At 39.2% G+C, this 22,714-nt stretch overlaps 2 protein-coding genes across 14 annotated transcripts in view; one reads left to right on the top strand and one right to left on the bottom strand.

The window, feature by feature from the left end:
• Positions 1-151: 151 nt before the first annotated feature.
• On the top strand, positions 152-17,195 carry ppp6r2a (protein phosphatase 6, regulatory subunit 2a). 3 transcript variants are annotated; one of them, XM_067490257.1, is made up of 24 exons: positions 152-586; positions 3,451-3,620; positions 5,391-5,645; positions 5,763-5,949; positions 6,087-6,224; positions 6,317-6,382; positions 6,467-6,579; positions 7,219-7,332; positions 7,514-7,640; positions 7,857-8,009; positions 8,277-8,501; positions 9,650-9,714; positions 9,874-9,989; positions 10,128-10,213; positions 10,729-10,809; positions 11,029-11,126; positions 11,532-11,589; positions 11,708-11,835; positions 11,950-12,074; positions 12,195-12,339; positions 12,630-12,718; positions 12,843-13,035; positions 14,568-14,675; positions 16,028-17,195. In XM_067490257.1, exons 3-24 carry the CDS (start codon positions 5,419-5,421, stop codon positions 16,074-16,076), a joined length of 2,691 nt encoding a protein of 896 aa, XP_067346358.1. In that variant the 5' UTR covers positions 152-586; positions 3,451-3,620; positions 5,391-5,418; the 3' UTR covers positions 16,077-17,195. The 3 variants fall into 3 exon arrangements, with proteins under 3 accessions (XP_067346358.1, XP_067346360.1, XP_067346359.1); XM_067490258.1 differs by lacking the exon at positions 152-586 and adding an exon at positions 688-709; XM_067490259.1 differs by lacking the exon at positions 7,219-7,332.
• Positions 17,196-20,971: 3,776 nt separating this feature from the next.
• Positions 20,972-22,714, bottom strand: part of sbf1 (SET binding factor 1) — a 46,983-nt gene continuing 45,240 nt past the window's right edge. For all 11 annotated transcript variants that reach the window (XM_067490255.1, XM_067490245.1, XM_067490246.1 and 8 more), the window contains one exon: positions 20,972-22,564. In XM_067490255.1, coding sequence (XP_067346356.1) covers positions 22,466-22,564 — 99 coding nt within the window. In that variant the 3' untranslated portion in view covers positions 20,972-22,465. The remainder of the gene's footprint in view (positions 22,565-22,714) is intronic.

Here is a 22,714-nt window from a genome sequence, read left to right as displayed (position 1 = left end):
ACCATAAATAGTTTGTGTGAATTGAACTGTTAATCGAAATAGATATAATAGTGCGGCACTGTAGCATTTCTCAGTACTCAAATGTTTTTTTGAACTCCGTGCGCTGAAGCCAATGTACTTCCCCTGTGTAGGTCTACTGCGCGCTCTCGTAACCATGTCGCCATTTTGATTCGAAAAATATGACTGAGTTTTTCCTGCTTTGCATGCTAAACTTAGCCCCGCGTTTGAATTACTTTGTGCGCGAGTAACGTTACATTTTATATCTAGAAGAATAGGTATTTTGCTGTTAATGTCAAGTAGCCAGTAACGATAGGAGACTGTTTATCTAATAGACTTAAAAACCACATTTGACTAACGTTAAGCTAACGTTAAGTTGAGCTAGCTAACAGTAGCCTGTGTTGTCGCGGACTGACCCCTTCTTCAAAACAAATCACTATTCGCTCATAAGCTAACGTAATTTTGCTAACACAGCTAGTAGATAGTAGCTAGCCGGATAGCTAGTGACTTGGTGGCTGACTGCTAAACGACAAACTTCACAAACAGTCTAATACAAACGGAAGGAATAGCAGTGGAGTTTAATTTTAAGGTAAGTTTTGGCCGACGTAATCGTCGTGAGTTTGAACAACTAGCAACCGTTAACCCTGCAGCATCGACAAAGTTGAATCCAAGTTGAAGAGCTATTTAAGTTGGCTAACTCTGCTCAGTACACGTAAGTTAAAGTGTTAGGGGCTAACGTTAATTAGCTTTGGTGCTAGTAAACGAAAGGAGGAACTAACATGAACGTTAGCTATATAAATTGCTAACCGTATAGGTTTGTGGCTAAAGACGACCAAATAACGCATAAGATGAATCTAGCTAATATTGGCTAGTCGGCTAAGTTTGCCAAAGGCATCTGTTTAGAGTTAGCTAATGTTAGCTGTTAACGTTAGTTTAGTTATCAGCAGTTTACGTTAACATGTTTACCAGTTGAAATCGGGTGTCATCGAGAATAGCCCAATTTCGCCTACTGGAGACATACTTTATAAAACTGCACGTGTTATAAACATCCTTTTTAGTATCTAATAGTTAACTAACGAGCTGGTAAAGTAGTGTTCAGTGCAGCCATTTGGAGTTGGCTGAGGCCAGAGGCAACGAAGCCTCGCTGCCTCAACTACTATCGGCTACACCGTTGAGGTTAATGTCCAAGTTAAGTGTTAGTTACAGAAAAGGGGCCTCGTGTTTAAGCGACAGCTACGTGGAATATGGTACGTTAACTGCGAAGACAGCACGGGGACGTTATTGTAAATTCTATTTTATCTCGTGTATTATTTGGTAGCAGTGCCCCCACTGGGGTTGAAGTAAACAGAAATTGGATCTGCTACCGCAAGTCAGGTGATGTGTACTTTATGCCAAGACTATGGCAGCTAAGTTTACATTTGTTCACCTACACACCAGTGTGCATGTTATTATTGGGACATTAATGTAGAAATAGCGATTTCCTTTAGTAATACATTATTGCAGCAGTATAATATATTGGTGGCCCAGACACATCCATTCATGGTATTGAGTAATCCGACATTTTAAAACACACTGATGTATCATTAGCTGAAATGGGAAAGGAGATAATAGCAATTGTCCCTCTTGCATTATCAAAGTCTGAAGTGATGGATAAAGTTGCTTGATGAAAAATCAAAATGTGATTTGGAAAAAAACAAACAAACCTTAAAGCTATTCACGTTTGTGAAGGGCTGCTACAAACCACATAAAAAAATGACATGCTGTTACTTCAGTTAATAGGTCTTTCAATATTTTGAGACCATCAGCCATTATAGAAAAGTCAGTTAATCTAATTTTGCAACTACAGTATGATAAGTGCATGTAAGTGGCAACCTGTTGAGGAAAATTATATCTTTGTTCGCTGAAGTGCACAATTGTAAACTGGTTGATCACTTGGCAGCATATGTCACTAGAGCTCTAGTACAACATGCTAAGCATTTGCATATACCCAGCAGCATTTCTATTTGCACTCAACATGTAGAGAATGTTGAATGTTATATGTGTAGGTGGAAATCCTTTTGCGTCATACCAGTGTGTTAAAACTTGTCTCATTACATACTATTATTGGTTAACAACATCTACATGTATGTCCTTTGTGTGTGCTATTGTTCCTCTTTTTATCGTCTGCTATATGTGCCAGTAGACTGTTTTTGTTGAGATTGCCTCTAGTGGGTTCTATTTTGGATGTAAAGTCAAGCATTTGCTTTCCTGCTCAGTGTCCACAGGGAGCATTTGACTGGTTATTATTGCACTTGTGTACTCTGTAAATGTATGCCAGATGGACATGGCTGCTGCATGTGCAGGGAACGGTCCTCATCGGGAAAAAGGGAAAAGAAAGGAGGAAGCACTTGTATTTCCTCTCTCAGTTTTACTTCCATGCTCAAGAGTGGATAGCATGTTGCTCACAGAGGCTTGTTCAATTTGACAAAACAGAGTCATTTGTTTAGTGTGTTTGGGGTTGTTAGGTTGTCAGATTAGCTCCCAGAGTTACCACATGAGAAAAAACAAGCTCACTTGCTTAGTCACAAAAGCATGAAATAGTTTGCTTTTCAAAGACTTTGTTGAATTAAGACACGAGAAGAAGGTGTTGACTAAATCTTGTTCAGCAGAATTCCAAGTACAGAGTGATAAGCATTCACACAGTGGCTGTAACCTTTCAGATAAACTTTATGGACTTTTTGTAACATGGATTGACAGTTATGTCTCATATAGTTCTAAAACCTGTGTTTTTGTAAAATAGAAGTTCACAAAATACATGGAAATCTATAATTATACCATCTTCTTACTTGCCAGTGAATATTACCATTGTGTCAGACTAAAAGCAGATTGATGCAGACATGCATATTCGAATTATATTTATTGGTTGCTGTAATATAAGAACCAACACATTTTAAAATGTGTGTCCCCCTCAGTCCCACAATTTGTGTTTGGCTAAACTATATAGATTGTAGAATTCTCAAAAGTTACAGTAAACATTCTTAACATAGTATAAATATTTTGCAACTAGAAGTAAAAAACGGTATATATTTTATTGGTTAAAATATCAAAATGCACATGTTATGAGTTGTTTTATTCTTATTTTATACATGTTTTCTTGTTGAATACATTTGTATTATTTTGCAGATTTGAACCATCACAACATATTTTTGTAATTAGGTTATTTTTAGGTTATTAGGTTATTTATTAGGTTACATTGCAGTGTGTGAGACGGACCAATGTGATTATTTTTGTACTAATAATATTTTATAGTGGCTTAGCCATTACACAAAAAAGCATTAAGCAATTAACGTGGTCTTTTTGTATAAAAGTATAACAATAAATAAAACAATTAGCCTCCACCATTGCGTCAAAATAATTTTTCACATCCTAATTTATCTTGTTTCACAGTTGATCTCTGTATTTTACCTTGTGCAGGTTATGGTGAGCTTCTCAGTGTCTCATCTCCTAAAGAGGCCTGCCTTTTAAGAGGAGACCCATGCTGATAAATGCCAGGCCTCGCCACACTCTCCGTCGTCTGCACAAACACAAATGCCTGCCTGCCTGTGGGGAAGGTCTGATTAAAGATATCTACATTTCATCCACTGGTATGTATGAGTACTTTCTGTCTTTGCCATATCTTTAAAATATATAATGTTTGTTGTGTTTAGTGGATTGTTAAACTGAAGACGTGACCATAAGAGGTTACATAAGAGAGGGACTATGCTATTCAGCCTTATGCGTTACCATCGTCAACCTGAAAAACTGGTAGTATCAAACACAAAAAGAAATACCAGCCTTTGAGTTCACTTCCCCAACTTGACATGTCCAAAAAAGTTCACAAAGCAATCAGAATCATGTTGTTTCCAAAATAGGAAAGCAAAGGTTTCCATGTGCCGTGAAACTACAGCCAATCCCAATATTTACCTTTTTTTATTTTTATTTGACCAAAATAATAATCTGTTTAAATAATAATTCATACACGTGTGTATATTTTATGTCTTTAAATATTTTTAATCTCTTATTTTCAGATATGGCACTGAGAGCAGTGTCATTACACTTATATGGAAACTTTGTGTTGATGGTGCTATATTCACTCAGTAATCCATAATGTCAAAGTGAAAATATTTTTGTAGGGTATTTCTTAAAAATCAAAAACTGAAATGGTTCTTCCACAGTTAGTATTTAGAAAAAGTATTAGGACCCTTTAGCTTTGCAAATTGAATTGATTGACTGATGTTTAGAAAGTGTGTAGCCTCCCAGTCTCAGTATTGACACTAAATTGCAAGGAAAACATTTTAGACCTTTGTGATAACAATTTTGTTCATGGCTTGATGTTAAGATATTTAGACAATTTGTCATTTGGGTAAGTAGCTGAGATGTTTTACTTGCCCATAGTCAATAGTCAATTTTACTAGCTCAAAATAGAAAACGTGGGCCTTTATAACAGATAAACAGGGATTTGATTTAATATTAAATATATTTTTTAACATACAGAACATAAAATGGAAAGATAATTATAATATCTACTTTTCAAAATTTATTTATTTTTTTTTCAAAATAACTTGAAGTTGGGGCAACTGTGGCTCAGCTATTGGAAGATCCATTTGAGAATTATGGAGGCCACTGTGAACATGGAAACCTGCAGTGGAGTGGAATTTTTTTTGTAGCCTTCCCCAGATCTGTGCCTCGCAATAATCCTGTTTCTGAGCTCTGCATACAGTCCCTATGACTTCATAGGTTTTGCTCTGATACAGTATACATTGTCAGCTAGGAGGCCTTCTATAGGGAGATGTGTGCTTTTCCAAACCATGTCCAATCAATTCATTTTACCACAGGTGGACTCCAGTCCAGGAGAAACATCTCAGCAACAATCAAGGGCAATGGGAGGGACCTGAGCTAAATTCAAGTGTTGTTTCACAGGGTCTGAATACTTACTGTGATATTTAGTTTTTTCTATTTTAGTTTTTTTTTTTTTTTTTTTTTGCTATTTTAGATATTTATATAGTTGAGTCCTTTTTCAGATATTTGCAAACATTTCTAGATTTCTGTTTTCACTTAGGCCTTATGTGGTACTGAGTGTAGATTACTGAGAAAACAATGAATTTGAACGATTGTAGCATCAGGCTACAACGTAACAAAATAAAAAAAATAAAAAAATGAAGGGGTCTGAATACTTTCTGATAGGACTGTACATATTTGTTTCAATGAAATTTTCTCCCTTACTTCCTTCCCCACCTACCCATTCACCCTTCCCTTTCTTTGTTTTATTGTTTCTGCACACTGCTGTGTTCCCTTATCCTCCCCCGCCTAGTAAGTGTGTGTGTTTTTATTATTGTTCATTAACTCTTTCCTTGCTCTGCCTTCCTATAACACAGGGCTGTGTCCCCTGTCCCAGCGGCCACCATGTTTTGGAAGTTTGACCTGCACACCACCTCCCACATCGACCAGCTTCTGGACAGGGAGGACGTGACGCTGAGAGAATTGATGGAGGAGGATGACGTCCTGCAGGAGTGCAAGGCCCAAAACCGTCGACTGCTGCTCTTCCTTTCCCAGGACCATTGCATGCAGGAGCTGGTCAGCCAAATCACCACAGAGCCTCCTGCTGACTTGGAGGAGAGAAGCCGCTTTAAGTGAGTCTCCACAGTGGTGACTGATATTTTTTTATAGTAGTTATTCAAACAGATAACGAAAACAAGCATTATTATTTTTTGTCTCACTTCTCATTGTCACTCTCTTTTTCTCACAAGATTTCCCAACGTTGCTTGTGAGCTCCTGACATCCGATGTATCTATTATAAATGATAAGCTGGGCGAAGATGAGTCTCTGCTTGAGATGCTCTACCGTTTCCTGGAGCAGGACCCGCCTCTCAACCCGTTACTTGCCAGCTTTTTCAGCAAAACCATCGGCAATCTTATTGCCAGAAAAACCGAACAGGTACACAGAAAAAGATGATGATTTGAGAAACTGATTCTTACAACAAAGCCTACACATTACTGTTAATCCACTTTACTTCATAAGAGACATAAAGTATACTGCTATCTGAAAACAAATGACCTGTGTATTTTTTTCAGCTAATTAACTTTTTGAAGAAAAAGGAAGGGTTCATTGGTCTGGTGCTGAAGCATATTGATGCCTCTGCTATGATGGACCTGCTTCTTCGGCTCATCAGCTGTGTGGAGCCTGCCCCCTTAAGACAGGAGGTCCTTCATGTAAGATAACAAAATATGATACCTCTCCTGTGTAAATATGGAAGAAAAAAAACAGTATTTTGCAGTTTTTGTTTTATTTTTTCCCTTTCCAGTGGCTGAATGAGGAGAAGTTGGTACAGAGACTCACAGAGCTCATTCATACTGGTAAAGATGAGGAGGTGAGTGTTAAACTTTCACAAGAAGTAGCTTGCAAAGCATAATACTTAAAAGATCCATTGCTAATTTAATGTTTTGCCTTTCAGAGACAATCAAACGCATCCCAAACGCTTTGTGATATCATTCGCCTTAGTCGAGACCAGGCCAATCAGATGCAGGAAAATGTCGACGCTGACCCTCTATTGGCTGTACTTGAGTCGTAAGTTAACAATAACTTTAATAAATCTCACCAGTGTACAGTTTTCTAACAACACAGAATCTGATATTTACTTTTGGTATATATAAGTAGTACTGAAAACCTTGGCATGATACATTGGAAATAGAATTTTTAAATGGCACCAGTTTGGCTTAGTTTGGTGGCCTGTCTAGTCAAACCTTTGGCTCATCTGCTGGTGAATGATGTCACATAATTGGTACATTTGTTTTATGTGTTGTGCTTTTTTTCTCTTTTGAGTCTGTGAGAAGTTGCTTGCTTTTACATGTCCACAAAAGTAGTTATTGTGAACAAACAAATTGTAAAGCTGACAATTGATGTGAATATAATTTGTTTTGTTTTTTTTAACCATTGTTGTAGTATGTATAAATGCTCAACAAGAGTTTGTATTTTTGTGAATATTTCTTTCTTTTATCATGCCTACTTCACAGGAATAATAGAGTCATACTTGTCCTAAAAACATGTCTTTTATAAATTCCATTCTTTAGCATCCATACAATAGCAGATAGTAAAATAATAGGTCTTTTGGGAGCTTTGCTTAAATGGCGACCACTTCACTGGAACATCACCTTCAAAGTTTTACTTTCTGATGGAGGTCACAGCAAAAACATGTGTTTTTTTTAGGCAGGAGAGTGTAGCAGCACTCCTCAAGAACATATTTGAGGGGGTGAGGAGTGAGGCCTCCATTGTTAATGGAACTCAAGTGCTACTTACATTGCTGGAGACCAGGAGGTCTGGGTGAGTCAAAGGGTTTCCTGTTGAGATTTTTGTAGCTTGTAAATTTTGGAATCTGTGGTTAATTTTGATGTGCTTACCTAATGTTTTTGTCAGAATTGATCCTGACACAGGCACCTGGTTGCTATACTCTTTATAATTTCAAGTCTAGTTACCCAGTGTTTTGTCTGTTTGTGTTTCCCAGGTTGGAAGGGCTGATGGATCTGTATTCTCAGGGTTATGAAAGGTCTTACACTGTCAACAGCAGTATTTTAATTGCCATTGAGCCCCATTTAAAGGACTTCCAACTGCTTCTTCTGGATCCCCCCAAGGTGAAACCCTATTTTGCAAGTTGGCCTGTAGCCCCATTAGCTAGCATGCGTTAGCCTTTAAAATAATGTAGCTGTTGGCAGTACACATATTTATAGTGGCACTTTATTGTGTTTTCCTCTGTGATACAGTTCAACATTGAAACTCAGAGATTTTTGTATGTTGTATCAAAACACAATTTTGTGCGAACCCACATTGCTGTACTTTTCCATTTACAGAAAAGTGCAATATTGACGACCGTTGGCGTTCTAGAGCAGCCACTGGGAAATGCCCGCCTTCACGTGGCTCGCCTAGTGGCTGCCCTACTGCAGACCAGTGACCCCAGCATCTGCCAGGAGCTCTGCAATCTTGCCACAATGGACCTACTACTGGTATGCTAATCCTAGTTTGACTGTGAACACCAACACATTTTTAGCTAATTGTTTTGATTGCACACAATGTGAGTGATATTTTTAGAAGGTGTGTTAGAGGCCGTTTTTTTACCAGATTCTGTCTTTACACCTTAGTTGCATGAGACTTGCCCAAGGTTAATGAGTGGAACGACATGTGGGACAGTGTTTGTGTGCATACAAGTCTGGAGCTGGCTGTGGCCTTCCTGGCATTCTTCAGTGACTTTCTATTCATGTCTCTCTCTGTAGGATCTATTTTTCAAGTACTCCTGGAATAATTTTTTGCACTTCCAAGTGGAGTTGTGTGTGGCGGCTATCCTGAACCACCCTTCGACAGATGAGCGGCCTAGCCCAGGCCTTCAGAACCACGATGGGAAGCCCGCAGAGCCTAACCCTGAGGTCCAGGGGGAGGCAATGGAGACAGAAGATAGCAGTGACCCTCAGGCCTCCATCCACAATGCCCTCGTGGCACATGTAGGTGGCTTAAGTAGCCCTGAAATCTTAGCATGCCCTATTATGTCCAAAACATGCTTTGTGTGTGATTTTATTTTTAAAATGTCTTTATTTTTTTAGGGTTGTTCTCTAAAGTTGAAGATTTAGTGAATCCTTCAAAGACTCACATTCAACTTATTTTATTCTCTGAACAACAACGCAAATTGCAGAAAAGACTTCAATTACCTCACCTGTTACCCAGAACATTGCTAATTTTCAGGAGCTATACTAACAATTGGTCCCGTTGCAGTTGTAAAGCAGAGTTGCACAGTGGAGAATCTTCTCACACAAACATTTTTCGGCACAGACAGACTTTCACTTGACCAACAAGTTTGTTACAGAATCAATTATCATTAGTGAAGACTGAAATAAGCTGCTGTAAGCCACTTGAGTCATTTTCCCCAATAAATGCAGCGGTGGGTGCTGGCTAAACATTAGAAGCTACTAGCTTGATGTTTTGCATTTGCTAATATAATGTTGGAGTGTAAAACATTCTGCCAATATCAGTTTCTGCCCTCAACCTCAGTCACTGGCTGGTGTTGCATTTTTTCCCCCCTATTCAGAAACTCACATTTTTTAACCCCTATGCAGCAGAAAGTGTCACTACACAGCTCAGCTGTGTGTTTCCTGTTTTGGCCTGACACTGCATCTATGTAACAGTTACTGAAGTCTTTATTTGATGAGTTGTGTCACATGCACAACTTTTTTTTTTCTTTTTTTTTTGTCCTTACGGCTTGTCCTCTAAGGTCAGGGTCGCCACAGTGGGTCATTGTCTGCATGTTGATTTGGCAGTTTTTACGGATGCCCTTCCTGACACAAGCCTCCCCATTTTCTACCGGGCTTGGACCTGCACTGCAGAGCTGGAAAGGGGTATGAACTGTTAGGGCTTCAGTGTCTTGCCCAGAGACACTTTGACACATAGCTGGGACCGGGGATCCAACCACTGACCCTGTGGTCCGTGGACGACTGCCTTTATCAACTGAGCTACAGCCGCCCCTCACATGCGCATTTATCGATCAATAAAATGCTTGTTATTGTGTTATTGAGGGAATTTTTATTGCAATATTTAAAAAATGTTTTTTATTGTTTCCAGCAGTCATGTTCAGTCTGTGTTTGTGTTGAACCCTCAGCTTTTCCAGAAGTGTCAATTGGTACAAAGAATCCTTGATGCTTGGGAGGAGAATGATAAAATACAGTAAGTCTCTTTTAGTGCCTGTATAGAAATGTGCTCATACACGTAGTATCTTAAAGGATTTGTGCTGCATCTATGAATTTTCAGCACTATATCAGTATAGCTATATGATGACAGCTGCAATGTTGAAGGTAATCTTAAGCGTGTATTTATGTGTCACAGGGCTGAGGGTGGAACTAGGAGAGGCAATATGGGTCATCTGACCAGAATTGCTAACATGGTGGTCCAGAACCTGGAGAAGGGTCCAGTACAGTCCCAGATCACCGACCTCATTAAAGGTAACCACTATTGATAAAGAAATGAAGCCATGTTGAAACACCCATGCTTTCCATCCACTAGTAATTACATATTAAAATAGGCCAGTTGCCAGACAAGTTAGTGTTTTAACTGATGAATTTGTTAAAAAAAAAAAACAGAGCTGCCAGAAGACTGCAGAGGTCGCTGGGAGAGCTTTGTGGATGAAACCCTGAGAGAAACTAACAGAAGGAACACAGTAGAGCTGGTGAGAAATCTTTAAATAGCACTCATTTTTTTCTGAATTAAGAGCTTCCTTAAAACTTATAATTTCCTTTTGTTCTCTCCTTTAAGCTGGCTGCTCTATGTGGTTATCCAGATCACGAAAGAGCAGCCATTACTAGCTTCACAATTAATGTTTTTTTTTTTTATTCAAATTTGTCATTTCGTAAACCTGAAAACACTTCACTGTATAAAGTGGTCTTAAAATCTCATTCGCTCTTCACCAAACTCCCAAATGTCAACAAACATATTTCTTAGCTAAAAAAACACATCATCATTTTTATTTTTTTACTAAACGCACCCATTAAACCTCAACAAAGTTATGCATATTAATAATATATAATGAACCACTTTTCAGGTTACAGAATGTTTACTGATATTTTACAGTTTATTAAGCAAAAGGAACGATAATAGAAATTTTTATTATGTCCATTGAGGAGCTCTAGTTTATTGCTTAATACTAAAAAAAAGTTGACCAAACCTTAAAACTATGTCTTGTAGGTAAGCACCCATAACATGCACTCATCCAGTGAGGATGATGACATGGAGAGCCCTTTCCCCAATGACCTGTCTTTACAGCAGGTAAGACAGAATTAAAATGTTAACTTTGTTTAATTTATATATTTAAAAGGGACAGTGCATGTTAATGAACATTACATGAACATAAACATGACGGATTGTGGCCTAAGGCTAATTTCCACCTGTTGTCCCTAAAACAGAGGTGTAACTCTCTATCTCTAGTAACCTTTTCCATCCATAAAGACTTAAGATAAAAAAAAAGTGTCTCTTTGACCTTCCCAGGCCTTCTCTGACTATCAGATTCAACAGATGACCGCCAATTTTGTGGATCAGTTCGGGTTCAATGATGAAGAGTTCAGTGAGCATGATGAAAATATCAAGTAAGTTGCACAAATCTTTCACAGCATGTGGCACTTTTAAGAAAATTTAAACAAGATGTGCTAATTGGCATCAAACAACTAAACACACGTGGCTTTTCAAAAGATGCATGACCTACATTCTGTACTGTCCCTGACTGTTTCAAATGGGACGCTGCTGTTTCAGACGAGCTAACACTACACCTTCTGTATAGACTCAGTGTTACTACTGGTCTTGGTTTTATTTCTTTTCCATCCTCTGGAATTATGACACAAGCCTGGGGAAATTTGGAAGTTTGCAGTTTTGTTCTTAGTTTCCAGAACGTATACAACATTAATTATTATCATGTATTTAATATATTCACTTATCCTGATCACATATATAATAATTGGACTAATTTTAACATTGTACTTGTTCTTTTTCCTCAGTGCCACATTTGACAGGATTGCAGAAATAAACTTTAATCTAGATGCTGACGATAATAGTGTAAGTGATTTGCAGATGCTTATGTCTGTATTACTTGAGAGAAATGTCATTTTTATTTTTACATATGTTCTTATTTGGATAACGAGTTTAAACATTCTAGTGTCTTGTTGCTAAACAGGCCAATGCTGGTGCTTTTGAAGCCTGTTGTAAAGAAAGGATATGTCAGTTTGATGATGCTGAAGAGGAAGAGGACATTTGGGAGGATAAGGAGATCAACTATGCAACACAAGCTAAATCAAGAACAAGGTAGATCTCATGACTGTATTTCTAGTCCCTGGAATGACATAACGGCAGATCATTCTTAACTTTGCTAACCTTCTAATTTCCCCCCAACTTTTCTCTACGGCCCTCTCCTCATAGGTTTGGGGTCTCCCAGACCTCAGAGGGTAGCTCCAGGAGCAGCATGGAGAATGGAGGCAGAGAGCGGGACCACGGGTCAGAATCTGATGAGGATGAAGACACTGAGCAGAATGCATCAGATACAAGTACTAGAAAAGATGGCAGTTACACAAAGAACACACCCCATTGTTATTAAAGCCTTGGAGCAGCTCTTCACTATTGTGTTTTTGTCTCGATATGGTGTCCATTGTTTGTCTTGTGTCCAGGTCCAGGATGGACAGCAAATTTCAGGGATTCTGGAGGGACTGCAGCATCCCAAACCCCGGCAGGGTGGGACAACTCATCTAGGAGTGGAGCAGAGACACAGGAAACAGGCTGGGCCAACTTCACTGAGTTCCAGCCCTTTTCTGGGTGAGCAGGTCCCCTAGATTGCTTAACAAAAACAGAGTTTTATAGGTCAAATACATTATAGTTCATGTGTGGCACATGATGCCATGATTTTAGCAGTCCACTGCCTTTATACAAAAACAAGGATTTAATGTTATGTTAATGTTTTGAGAGATAGTATTTCAATACCATTTTCTCTCAACACTGTCCCAGAAGATGGATCTAAAATAGGTATGAATTTTTTAGAGCCGCACAACAGTGTCATAAAGTTCTGAGCAATCTGCTCTTTTTTTCCCCTCTGTTGGTTTCCACAGTACAGAGACTGATCCCAGGTGTAGCTCTCCTGTGGACTCGGGCAACAGTGAAACAGAAAAACAAGCCAAACAAAACCATAAGAAGAGTGGTAAGTGACTATCTCACCGTTGGAGATTGACAACAAAGTTTATGAAGTTGTCTTAGTTCCAAAAGATTTAAAGAACCGTTACACTGTTATACACACTTTTTCATACACTTTTTGTCTTTGTCAGCACATGCTAGTCCCTCCTCTGGTGCTTGGCCAGAGGGAGAAGGAAAGAAGGCTCCTCTCGTGGCCTCGGACAGTAGCTCCTCAGGGGGATCAGACAGTGAGGAGGATGACAAGAATGCTGGGGCTCCCCCTGCCACAGCCATCACCTCGGAAACAGCCGCCGCCCCTGGCAACAAGACAGCTGACCTCAAAAGGTTTGTGTCTTTCTGCTCAGATGCAGAGTGGCAGAATCCTCCACTGTTGACCAGTCCACTCTGCTTCCATACACAAAAACCTTGTGTGTGTGTGCGTGTGCATAAACATCTAAATTTGAAACATAATTACCACATTGAAGTAATTATAGACTGGATGGGAATTTGAATTACTGGATTCATTGAGTTTTGCTGTTGAGAGTAAAGTATATCCTGGGAGCTTTCTGCTGCTCTGCAGAAACATCAGCTTGCAACGAGTCTAACAAGTAAAACTAGTCTAATTTATTTCTCAGTAGCAAAACACATTGTCAAATTCCTTCAATGTTGCTTGCACTGTGTCAGATGAGTGTGAGTGTATGAAGACAGATGATCAGGACGGGATACTGGAAGGACTGAAACTAAAAGCAGGACTTATAGGGATGTCACTATAACTGATGCTGTTCTCGGTAGCAAATCAATAGTAAAATTCTGAAAACCTATTTGTACTTGTTTTCGGTGGTTCAGATGGTACAAGAAGTACAATAGACACTGAAGTATGTGATTATTCTGGGTCAGATGAAGCCGCATATTAACTAAACTATATTAGAAGCAAAAAGAAGGACAATAGTGTGTCAGGAGGGGCAGTAACCCCCTATTTTCCTCCCCAAGAGAATCTGTCCAACAGAATGACACCATCCACTATGAGGACTATTTCCCTTTACGCTAATGTAGCTGTACCTGTTTGCTGGGTAAAGTGTCAAACGATTAAGATTATCTGTTGTTAGCCGATGTTAATTCCAAGATGCAACATGCTGCATTTATTGTTGGTCCTCACTTATGTTGGTTGGGTACAGTGCATCCAGAAAAGTAGGCCCACCACTTAACTTTTTCCACATTTTGTTATGTTACAGTCCTTATTTCAAATTGGATCAAAGGCACCTTTAGCACCAATTACAGCCTCGAGTCTATTTGAGTATGATGCTACAAGCTTGGCATCCTGCTTTTGGGACCTTCAATGCTGTGGAAATTTTTTTTGTACCCTTCCCCAGATCTGTGCCTTGATTACAATCCTGTCTGGGAGGTCTACAGACAACTCCTTGGACTTAGTGGGATTCCTGTGATTTTTATTTATTTTTTATTTTTTTTAATAAATTAGCTTTTTTTAAACAAACATCTTTCATATTGTGGTTATGGGGTATTGTTTGTGGAACTTAGAGGAAAATGTTCAATGTAATACATTTTTAAATAAGACAGTAAAAACAAAATGTGGAAAAAGTGTTGTGCTGTGCTGGCAATACTTTCTGGGGTCACTGTAGGGATGACTGAAAACTATTTAAAGCCTACAAAATCACCAAAAGTCCTTAGACTTGTAGTGCAAACCTGTTAGTTTTCCATGTTAAATTAAATTGTATGATTCCATTACAACTTACATCATTATTTATACCTTAAGACACCCTACTTCCCACTCTTGATGCTGGAGGTGCGAATAAAAGGTTATGCTCAAATAGATTTGATAATAGTAAAATCTAACCCCCCTGTTTGTGTGTGTCCTGAAGCGAGGAGAGTCCAGTGTCCCTGGAGAAACTCTCTCTGTCAGATCCTCCTAAAGCATCAGAGCAGCCACCTGCTGAGGATTCACCTGCAAACACACAGACTGACAGGAAGTAAGTAAAGATTGTTTTCTGGTTACTAACTCTGAAGGGTTTACATTCATTTGAATGTATAATGTCTAAAAGGATTGTATAAAGAAAAGTGTTTTAGATTGACATTGTCTTGGCTCACCTGGATGACGGTGTGTGCCCCCTCCCTGACTGTTTTGAGATTTGTTGATGGCATAACACTCAAAATGAGCAAATTATTTTCACTGAGACTGAGATGTGAGGTTGTTTGTGTACAGTGAAAAGAGCGAGGGAGAAAGAACATGTCACTGGGGGGCACCTGTGCTAAGGGTCAGCGGACATGATGAGAGGCTCCCCACCCTGACTCTCTGTTGTCTTTCCAACAAGAAGCTCCAGGTCCAATAATGGAGAGCGATGTCCATGTTCATTAGTTTATTGTAACGTTTTACAGGATTAATAGTGTTGCAGGCAGAACCCTGGGCATAGGTTTTGGGGAAGTCTGGATGTTGTAAGATTTTCTGATGGGTCAGCTTGATAGTGTCCTCCACAGATCTATTCGTGGTGTATGCAAACTGGTGACTGTACATTAGACAGGTAGACACTGTTTTGGTGGGGATGCACACTTCCACACAAAAGTTGAAGTATTAAAAGATGGTGCCCATCAGCTCATGCAGACTGCCCACAGCTGCTCTGAATGTGTCCCAGTCCATGCATTCGAAGCAGCCCTTCGGAGTGTCCATGGCAGCGCTTGGCCAAGACAGTTTTGGACTTTACACTGGTGGATTTACTTTTGTCTGTATTTCAGGATGAGCTACATCTGAGCTTGATCTGTGGTGTTGTTGCACCATTGATGGTTGTTTAGGATACATACGCCGCCATCTTTAGTTTTCAAGCATAGTTGGGCTGACCTGTCGGCACAGTGTAAGGTGAAGCCGGGTGGAGTTACCACCAGGTGAGGCACAGTGTGATCCAGCCAGGTCTCAGTTAGACAGCTGGCAGTACAGTCCTTGTAGTCCTTGTCTATTTTTTTTCATGAGCAAAGCTGGAAGCCATGGCCAGTTAGGGCCCTTACTGAACCTGGTAAACACACCAGCACCATGTTGTTTCCTGGTTGTGCTTTCAGGGAGACAGATTCGGCAGTTTGTATGTGGCTGGTACCTCCACAGGAAGCATTGAGAAAGAGACTTGATCAATTGTATATGAATTGACTCTAAGGGAAAGCAGCTCCCAATGAGTGTATGTCACACACACTGACTTTTTGACACATAATACAGAACATAGTAACACGCACAAAAGCAGAGCTCGTACTCTACATGTCACAGACATGACACATGATGATGCTTGATGCTCATTCTCTCCTGTGTACCTCTGACTGTTTTCCTCTGTCATTTCAACAGAGAGGACATACCACCGCCCCAAGAAGTTTCAGTCAATGGCCCGGTATGAGCACGAGCCGCCGCTGAAATCAACCAGTGGACGGTGCCATGGACTGTCTGCCTCCAGCAGAGTGACTCCCCTAAATAACCTCACTGCAACTACGGTGTTTTACTGAGTCACTCTGCCATGTTCTTGGACCTGGACACTGCCAATTAACTCCCAATAATGAGGTGGCGGAACATGTTAAAAACAAAACAAAAACAAAAAAAAGAAATGTAAGAGAAAAAAAAAAACAACTGAAAGAATGGAGTGTAGAGGAATCATCTTCAAAGCCTTTTTTCTGATGTTGCACATAATTCCGTGCGGTTTTAATGTAGCAGTGATCTTTGAACGACAGAATCCGAGGGGTAACATCATCGCCTTTTCTTTTTTTTTTCTTCTTTGGTTTTTTTTTTTTTTTTTAATGTCCTGAAAGATTTCTTTCCTACTTGCTCAAAGGTGTTGGAAGCCCATTTGTAAGGGATTTGACATCATCATCCCTGAATGGATAGCACAGGCTAACTTTTAATGATGCCTCAACAATAAATACCTGTTTTTGAAAACGTATTTTCTTCAAGCTTAAAAAAAAAAAAAGAGCACTTATGCAGCCATTCACTGTACATTATAGCACAACCTTAGGTGTTTGACCCTCTTTCTCTGCTGGTCTTGTCTGGTCTCTCATCTGGATTAAGAGTTCCACTTAAACCCCCACCCCACCTCCATTCTTTTTCTTTGTTTTTTGGTTGCTGTTGATGAAACATCCTGTCATACACCACCAGATTTTGAATGTTTTGAAAGTGCTTCAGGAGGATCCATTGAGGAGCAGCAGGGGCGGCTCATTGAACAGAGTTCTAATAGTATTACTGTCTTTTTGCTCATGTGCAATAATGTCAATTAGCCATTTTATTTAAAAAATGAAATTCAACATGTTCTCTTTTTAAAATGAATCAATCTCATTTGGTGTAGTTTTGGGCAAAGAAATTTGGATATAATCTCAGCTGGAGTTTTCTGATTTTTTTATTTTTCTTGTTTTCCTTTTTAGTGCATGTATAACCAGTTCCCCGTTGACCTAGCTAGTGAGCTAAGACCTTTTGATTGTATTGACTTTTGAGTTCATATTGCCACCCCCCTTAAATCAACCAAACATTATCTACCTATATACAAATATTATCCACATTTAAAAGTAATTTTACAAACAATTTTGAGATTACTATTGTTGTCTGTTCCTTTTTTATTTTATTTTTTTTAAAACCACCATGCACTTACAGGGCGACAGTAGCATCTGGTAAGATAAAAGTGTTTTCTTTTTTAAGTTTGATTTTATTTCTCTCTGAGCAGCAGGATTGGAATGAGGGCACATCTGGGTTCCGAGGAGCTGCAGGCCTCTTTGGTGTACTTTCTGAAATCATTTGACAGCAGTCGGATTCTACGATCATTGTTTAAAACAAAAACAAAAATTGAAATTAAAAGTGACTGGTTGACAACATTAATACCAAAAATTTTGCTTTGCCCGTATGGTTGTGTCTCTGCGAGTATGCGGCTTGCCTGTTGCGCAACCCACAGTTCTTCTGAAGGTGTAATCTGTCCATACACTGCAGGTCCAACACAGCTGTCTGGGAAGCGAGGGAGACGTCAGCCACGTAGTCATGTGAAAAGCTCCACAGGGAGGTCAGGGTCCACTACAGAGCAGCACGAGCTGGTAGGCAGACAGACAGGTATTTTATCAACCAAGTTAACTGATGTCAAACAACTAGTGTCACAACTGCTGCAAGTGGTATAATTGAAACAATGGAGGACAGTGGTAGTCATTCCAGTTAGTTGAATGACAGCTTTTTAAATGTTACAGCCTCAAGCCAAGAACTGTGCGTGGTTTATTTAACTGTGGATTATGTTCCAAAATGTTTCTACAAGTTTTAGCTTCGTTTACCACCTTCAAGGCAGCTGTTGGTTTCAAAAATATTTTAGTACAAGTTTTGCCATCCACAATGGTTTAAATTACTGTAATGTGAAAGGTATCTTTTCCGATTCTACAGACCGTTTTAGTGTCATTTAGCTCATTGTTTTAGGTTTTATGGCCCAGTGATTACAGTAGCTGATGAACATAGACGGAGCAGGTCCAGACTCACCTGGAGACTAAAAAGAAAATAAAAGTTAGACTTTTAATGGCCAGAACCTTGGCTAACGTTGCTCTGTGTTTTGCTAATATGTTCACCATATGAATGTTACAAGGTAATGACATGTTAGTGCTTTTAATTCTGCATTTGAGTCCGATAACGGAGGAAATGGTATTTACTTCCAAAAGCCATGTATAAATGGTGTCGTAGACAAATGGATCAAACAACTCAAACTTAGCTAAGCATCCAACAGACAGCATCTATGGTTGGCAGCTGCATCTGTAACACTGCTTAAACATTACCATTGAGCCTGTCCACATATACAACATAGTGATGAGTGTTAGTGTGCATGCAAGCACATATTGGCACACGGTGGTCAGCAGCCTCTGTGGTTTTCTTCACGCTACACTTGATAATTGAGCTTTTTCGTTGTCTTTTAACTGCATCGGCATGGGGAAGAGGATGTTGAGTAGGATAAACTGCTGGTGGAAAATACTTAGAGTGGGTATGAACACACTGTTGGCGTTACAGAGCTTGTGTGTGTGTGTGTGGTTCTCCAGACTTGGGATGTATTTTAGCCCATATCCCCCCACCCACCCCACAACACAAATGAACAATGTTAATTACTGTAGTGTCAAGCTTCTTTTTTTTTTAAAAAACAGCATACTAAACAAATTGAAAGGAATGGCTATCAAAATAATAGAACCTTAATTAACCCACACAGTTGCTTTCTTTGTAATAAAAGTCATTCACAATGTGGTGTATTTACTATGTTGTTAAAGGTAAACTGAAACAGCGTAGCTACATCCCAGTGACAGTACATTTTAAACTCTACTGAATTTTTCCTCTAATTTGTTTTTTTTTGGGGGGGGGAGGGGGCTGGTTAATGGTTAGTGCTGCCACTTTTTTTCTGCCACCTGGCAGCTACAGCCTTCAAACAAATGCACTTTAGGCTAATGTTGAGTGTGAATTGTGTGATTCCGATCACCCACTGACAGCAGGAAAAGGCTCCAGCACTTTTGTGACTCTGAACAGAATAAGCAAATAAAGATAATGGATTAATAAATCATTTAGGAAGAAACATGTACCAGCATGAGAAGAGAAAAAAAAAAGTATATTTTTCCATGCTAAATATTAGCTGAGATTACATAAATGTGTGCATTTTATAAATTCATACAACCACAGATGAACACTTAAATCCATGGTTTTTATTTGTATTCTAAAAACTATATTGATATGATTGACAACATAACCCGGCTCAGAAGGTCATTCCTAATAAAAAAAAAATAATAAATAGAATTATGTCATATTGTGGTTAATTTAGCTATTGTAGAGTTACCACAGTGGGATGAGTAAACTAGAATGAAAATATGAGCTGGGTCACACTGGATGTAGACTACAGTCGCAACACAAGGACACACAATATTCCTACAGGTGGGTTTCTGGCTGCTGCACTAATTTCCTGCTGTCACTTAGGTCCATCTTTTTCTCAGGGGAAGTTCTTACAAGGTCACCTACTGTGTAATGTATGAATGTAATGGCCCGTACTTCCTCCAGCAAACTTCCTCAGATATAAACTCCCAATGTAACATTAGGTATTTAATGATTTTTTTTAGCCAAGCCAGTTCCTTAAATAAGAACCAGTCACTTTTAATATGTTTTTTTTTTTATAAAAACATTTTGTTTTGTCTGATAGTCACAGCTAAGAGTTTTGGACTGTTTGGTTGGATAAAAATGACAAGATGTCAACTGGAACCCTGACAGACATTTGTATTATTTGAAGACTTTTTACAGACCTAACAATTTAAAGTTAATATTTAATTACACTGATACGTTTGTTAGTCCTGATGTTAGGTGAGTCTACACTTAACACCTCTAACCACAGGGCACTATTTTCTGCTTCATTATATATCATTCATCTACACTAAATCCTTTGAACCCATCATATTAACAAAATATAAATTAAGATTTCTGTATATCTTTGATTAATATCATTAAATAGTTACACACAATGTATATTAAAATACCTTCCTAATATCATTCAGTTATTAGCTTGCAGTGTCCCATCTTGTCACTGGCTAATTAGCCCTAAAGACTATATTGAAAACCGCAGGACAGTCAGCAGGACCCAGCACCAATTTCAGATTCATGTTTCTGTTCAGATTTATTTGACTGTAATCTACATCCAGATCATCCCACTATTGTGGGATAACGCAACAACAACACAATAAAAATTCAACCAGCCTTTAAAAACTAATACAGAGGCTTCTTCTTCCACTAACAGACCATTTCCACTCTTGCATTAACGGTTTGTATGAAGTAAGGACAGCTGTGTTCACATACACAAAAAAAAAATAAAGACAGAGGATTTACCATTACATTTTGTCAAAAAAAACCAAAAAAACATTAGTCACATTAATACAGAAATAAACAAATGGCACATTGAATTCCTAATTTTAACATAAAGTGGTGCTTGAGGAATTTTCTTAACAAGGAGGCAAGTTAAATAAATTACTACCATAAACGTTACATACAAATCTGGAATAGTATATACAAAGGAGTTATTAGACACCAAGAAAATCTACAATTTTCAAATTTATGTTCAACAGAGACAGCAGTAGAACATATTTTACATAGCAGAGTTTGTGTTAATAAGAGTGTGGATCTGAGTGGTCTGTGTGTGTGTGTGTGTGTGCAGAAGAGGGGTGAGTGGGGGTGGGGGGAGTCTGACAAATGATTTAAAAAAGTAACAATGTTTGAAACCTTCCAGCTAAACATACAATGTTTCTCTACAGCTCTCTAACAGATGTAAACTCATTTATGTACAGGTTTCAGCACTGAAGGTGACAGGCGCTGAAGTGATAATACACTGGTATGAACACAAGTGGACGTGATGCATCTGAAACAGGTACAAGAGAGGATTCATATCCGAGTTCATGTGACTGAGATGGAATCTTGAATGTATGTAACCAGTGCTCAAGAGATGTTCGGGGTCCTTTTTACTAGACTCGGTGACATAATAAAAAGAAAACCACAATATTTTGCAGGTCTTATTCTCAGAATTGGGTCCATTTTGAGGTCATGGTAACCTACGCTAAAGTTTAACACTTAAATCAACATCCTGTTTCTTAGACTTGGCGCATTGTGGTGAGATACTGTTCATCTTTAAAAACTCTAAAGCCTCTTAAAGTCTTCTGTCAGATCTTTCTACACATTTCAAAAAAACGTCACTGCAACAATATGCCATCCTCTTAACCTTCAGCATCCCTTAAAACGTTGAAAGTTAGTGGTTGAATAAAAACACAGCCGAAGCGCAGAGCAGAGTTTAGCTTAGTGAAGGAAGTTGTATCTGCTTTGTAAACACTCAGTGAAAAGTTCACAGGCACGCTCAACCCCTGACAGACGCATCTCCGACGAGCTCTCCTAGTTTGATCTCTATGACTGATCCATGGCTTTCACAGTATATCGTCCTCATCTGCTGAGGGCAGGTAATGAGCGTTGATCTTCCTTGTACAAAATTGAGATTTTAGAAAAGAAAAATCCTTCATGAACCGCTGAGGACTCTCCCCCCCCCCCCCTTTCCCTTCCCTTGCAGCTGCAACAACACACTCCACTTCCTGTAAACAGTCTAAATATTCTGCAAATGGGCTACATCAGGCAGTGAGAGGCAAAGAGAGCAAAGACCTCTGAGGACTGGAACAAAAAAAAATCTGTCACCATGTCTGTTCCCCAGGGCTGTTTTGGTCAGTCAACCCATTACTCTAGTCTTTTTGATCTTTCTCCATAGCACTTGAACTCGGTTGTACGTGGCTGGGGTGACAGCAGCTCTTCCGTCGTTTCTTCGCCGGAGCGTTATAAAGGGCGGGCGGCGTTAGTATGAGAGAGAACAGGTTGCGGTGTACAGGTGGAATGATCTTCATGCTGGTCCAAGCTCCAGGACGCCTCACAGAAAAGCAACATGCTTTAATATGCGTTAGGTTTGTGCATACATCCAGCGCACACAGTGGTCAAACTGTCAACGGTGTGGGGGACGACAGCAAGTGGTTCTCCAAGGACCTTTTTGTCTTTTTCCTTTTTTTTTTTTGTTTTTTTTTTTATAAACAAAAACACTGAAACGTTGCGACGCAAAATTATTAGGTCAAAACTAGCGAACAGAGCAGAGGTTAAGTGGTGAAAGGCCCCTTCCTCTCCCTGTTTTACCGGGACTGGCCGGCAGAGATGTTCATCAGATGCTGCTCAGTTATTCCTGGTTGCATTGCTCCTTAAAAACAGACCAAAAAAAAAAAAAAAAGTCCAGCTTGCACTCTAGGCATCTGACAAGCAGTTCTGAACCCAGTCCATCCACAGCTGTGCGTTCAGGCTGTCCTGGGCACAAAAGTTGTACACTCGTTTGGTCGTCTTGAGCTTTAAAAAAAAAAACAAAACACGACATTCAGATTAATTCCAGCTATACACAACTAAATATTAAGGACCTTCACATTAAAACTCTAATATTTTTTTTGTTTTACATATTTTCATCTGTATTTGTAACATGTACAACAGATGTTTTGGATT

Source organism: Channa argus, chromosome 21 (assembly GCF_033026475.1).
Source record: "Channa argus isolate prfri chromosome 21, Channa argus male v1.0, whole genome shotgun sequence".
In the NCBI taxonomy this organism is placed as follows: domain Eukaryota; kingdom Metazoa; phylum Chordata; class Actinopteri; order Anabantiformes; family Channidae; genus Channa; species Channa argus.
Note: the sequence above shows the minus strand (reverse complement) of the source record. Positions and strands in the feature narration are given on the sequence as shown.

Bases quoted from the DNA above. Each gene is read 5' to 3' on its own strand.
- ppp6r2a (XM_067490257.1), top strand. From the start codon at position 5,419: ATGTTTTGGAAGTTTGACCTGCACACCACCTCCCACATCGACCAGCTT. The intron at 10,810-11,028 runs GTAAGACAGAAT...TGACCTTCCCAG, and splicing joins ATGACCTGTCTTTACAGCAG to GCCTTCTCTGACTATCAGAT. The intron at 12,719-12,842 runs GTAAGTGACTAT...TGTCTTTGTCAG, and splicing joins ACAAAACCATAAGAAGAGTG to CACATGCTAGTCCCTCCTCT.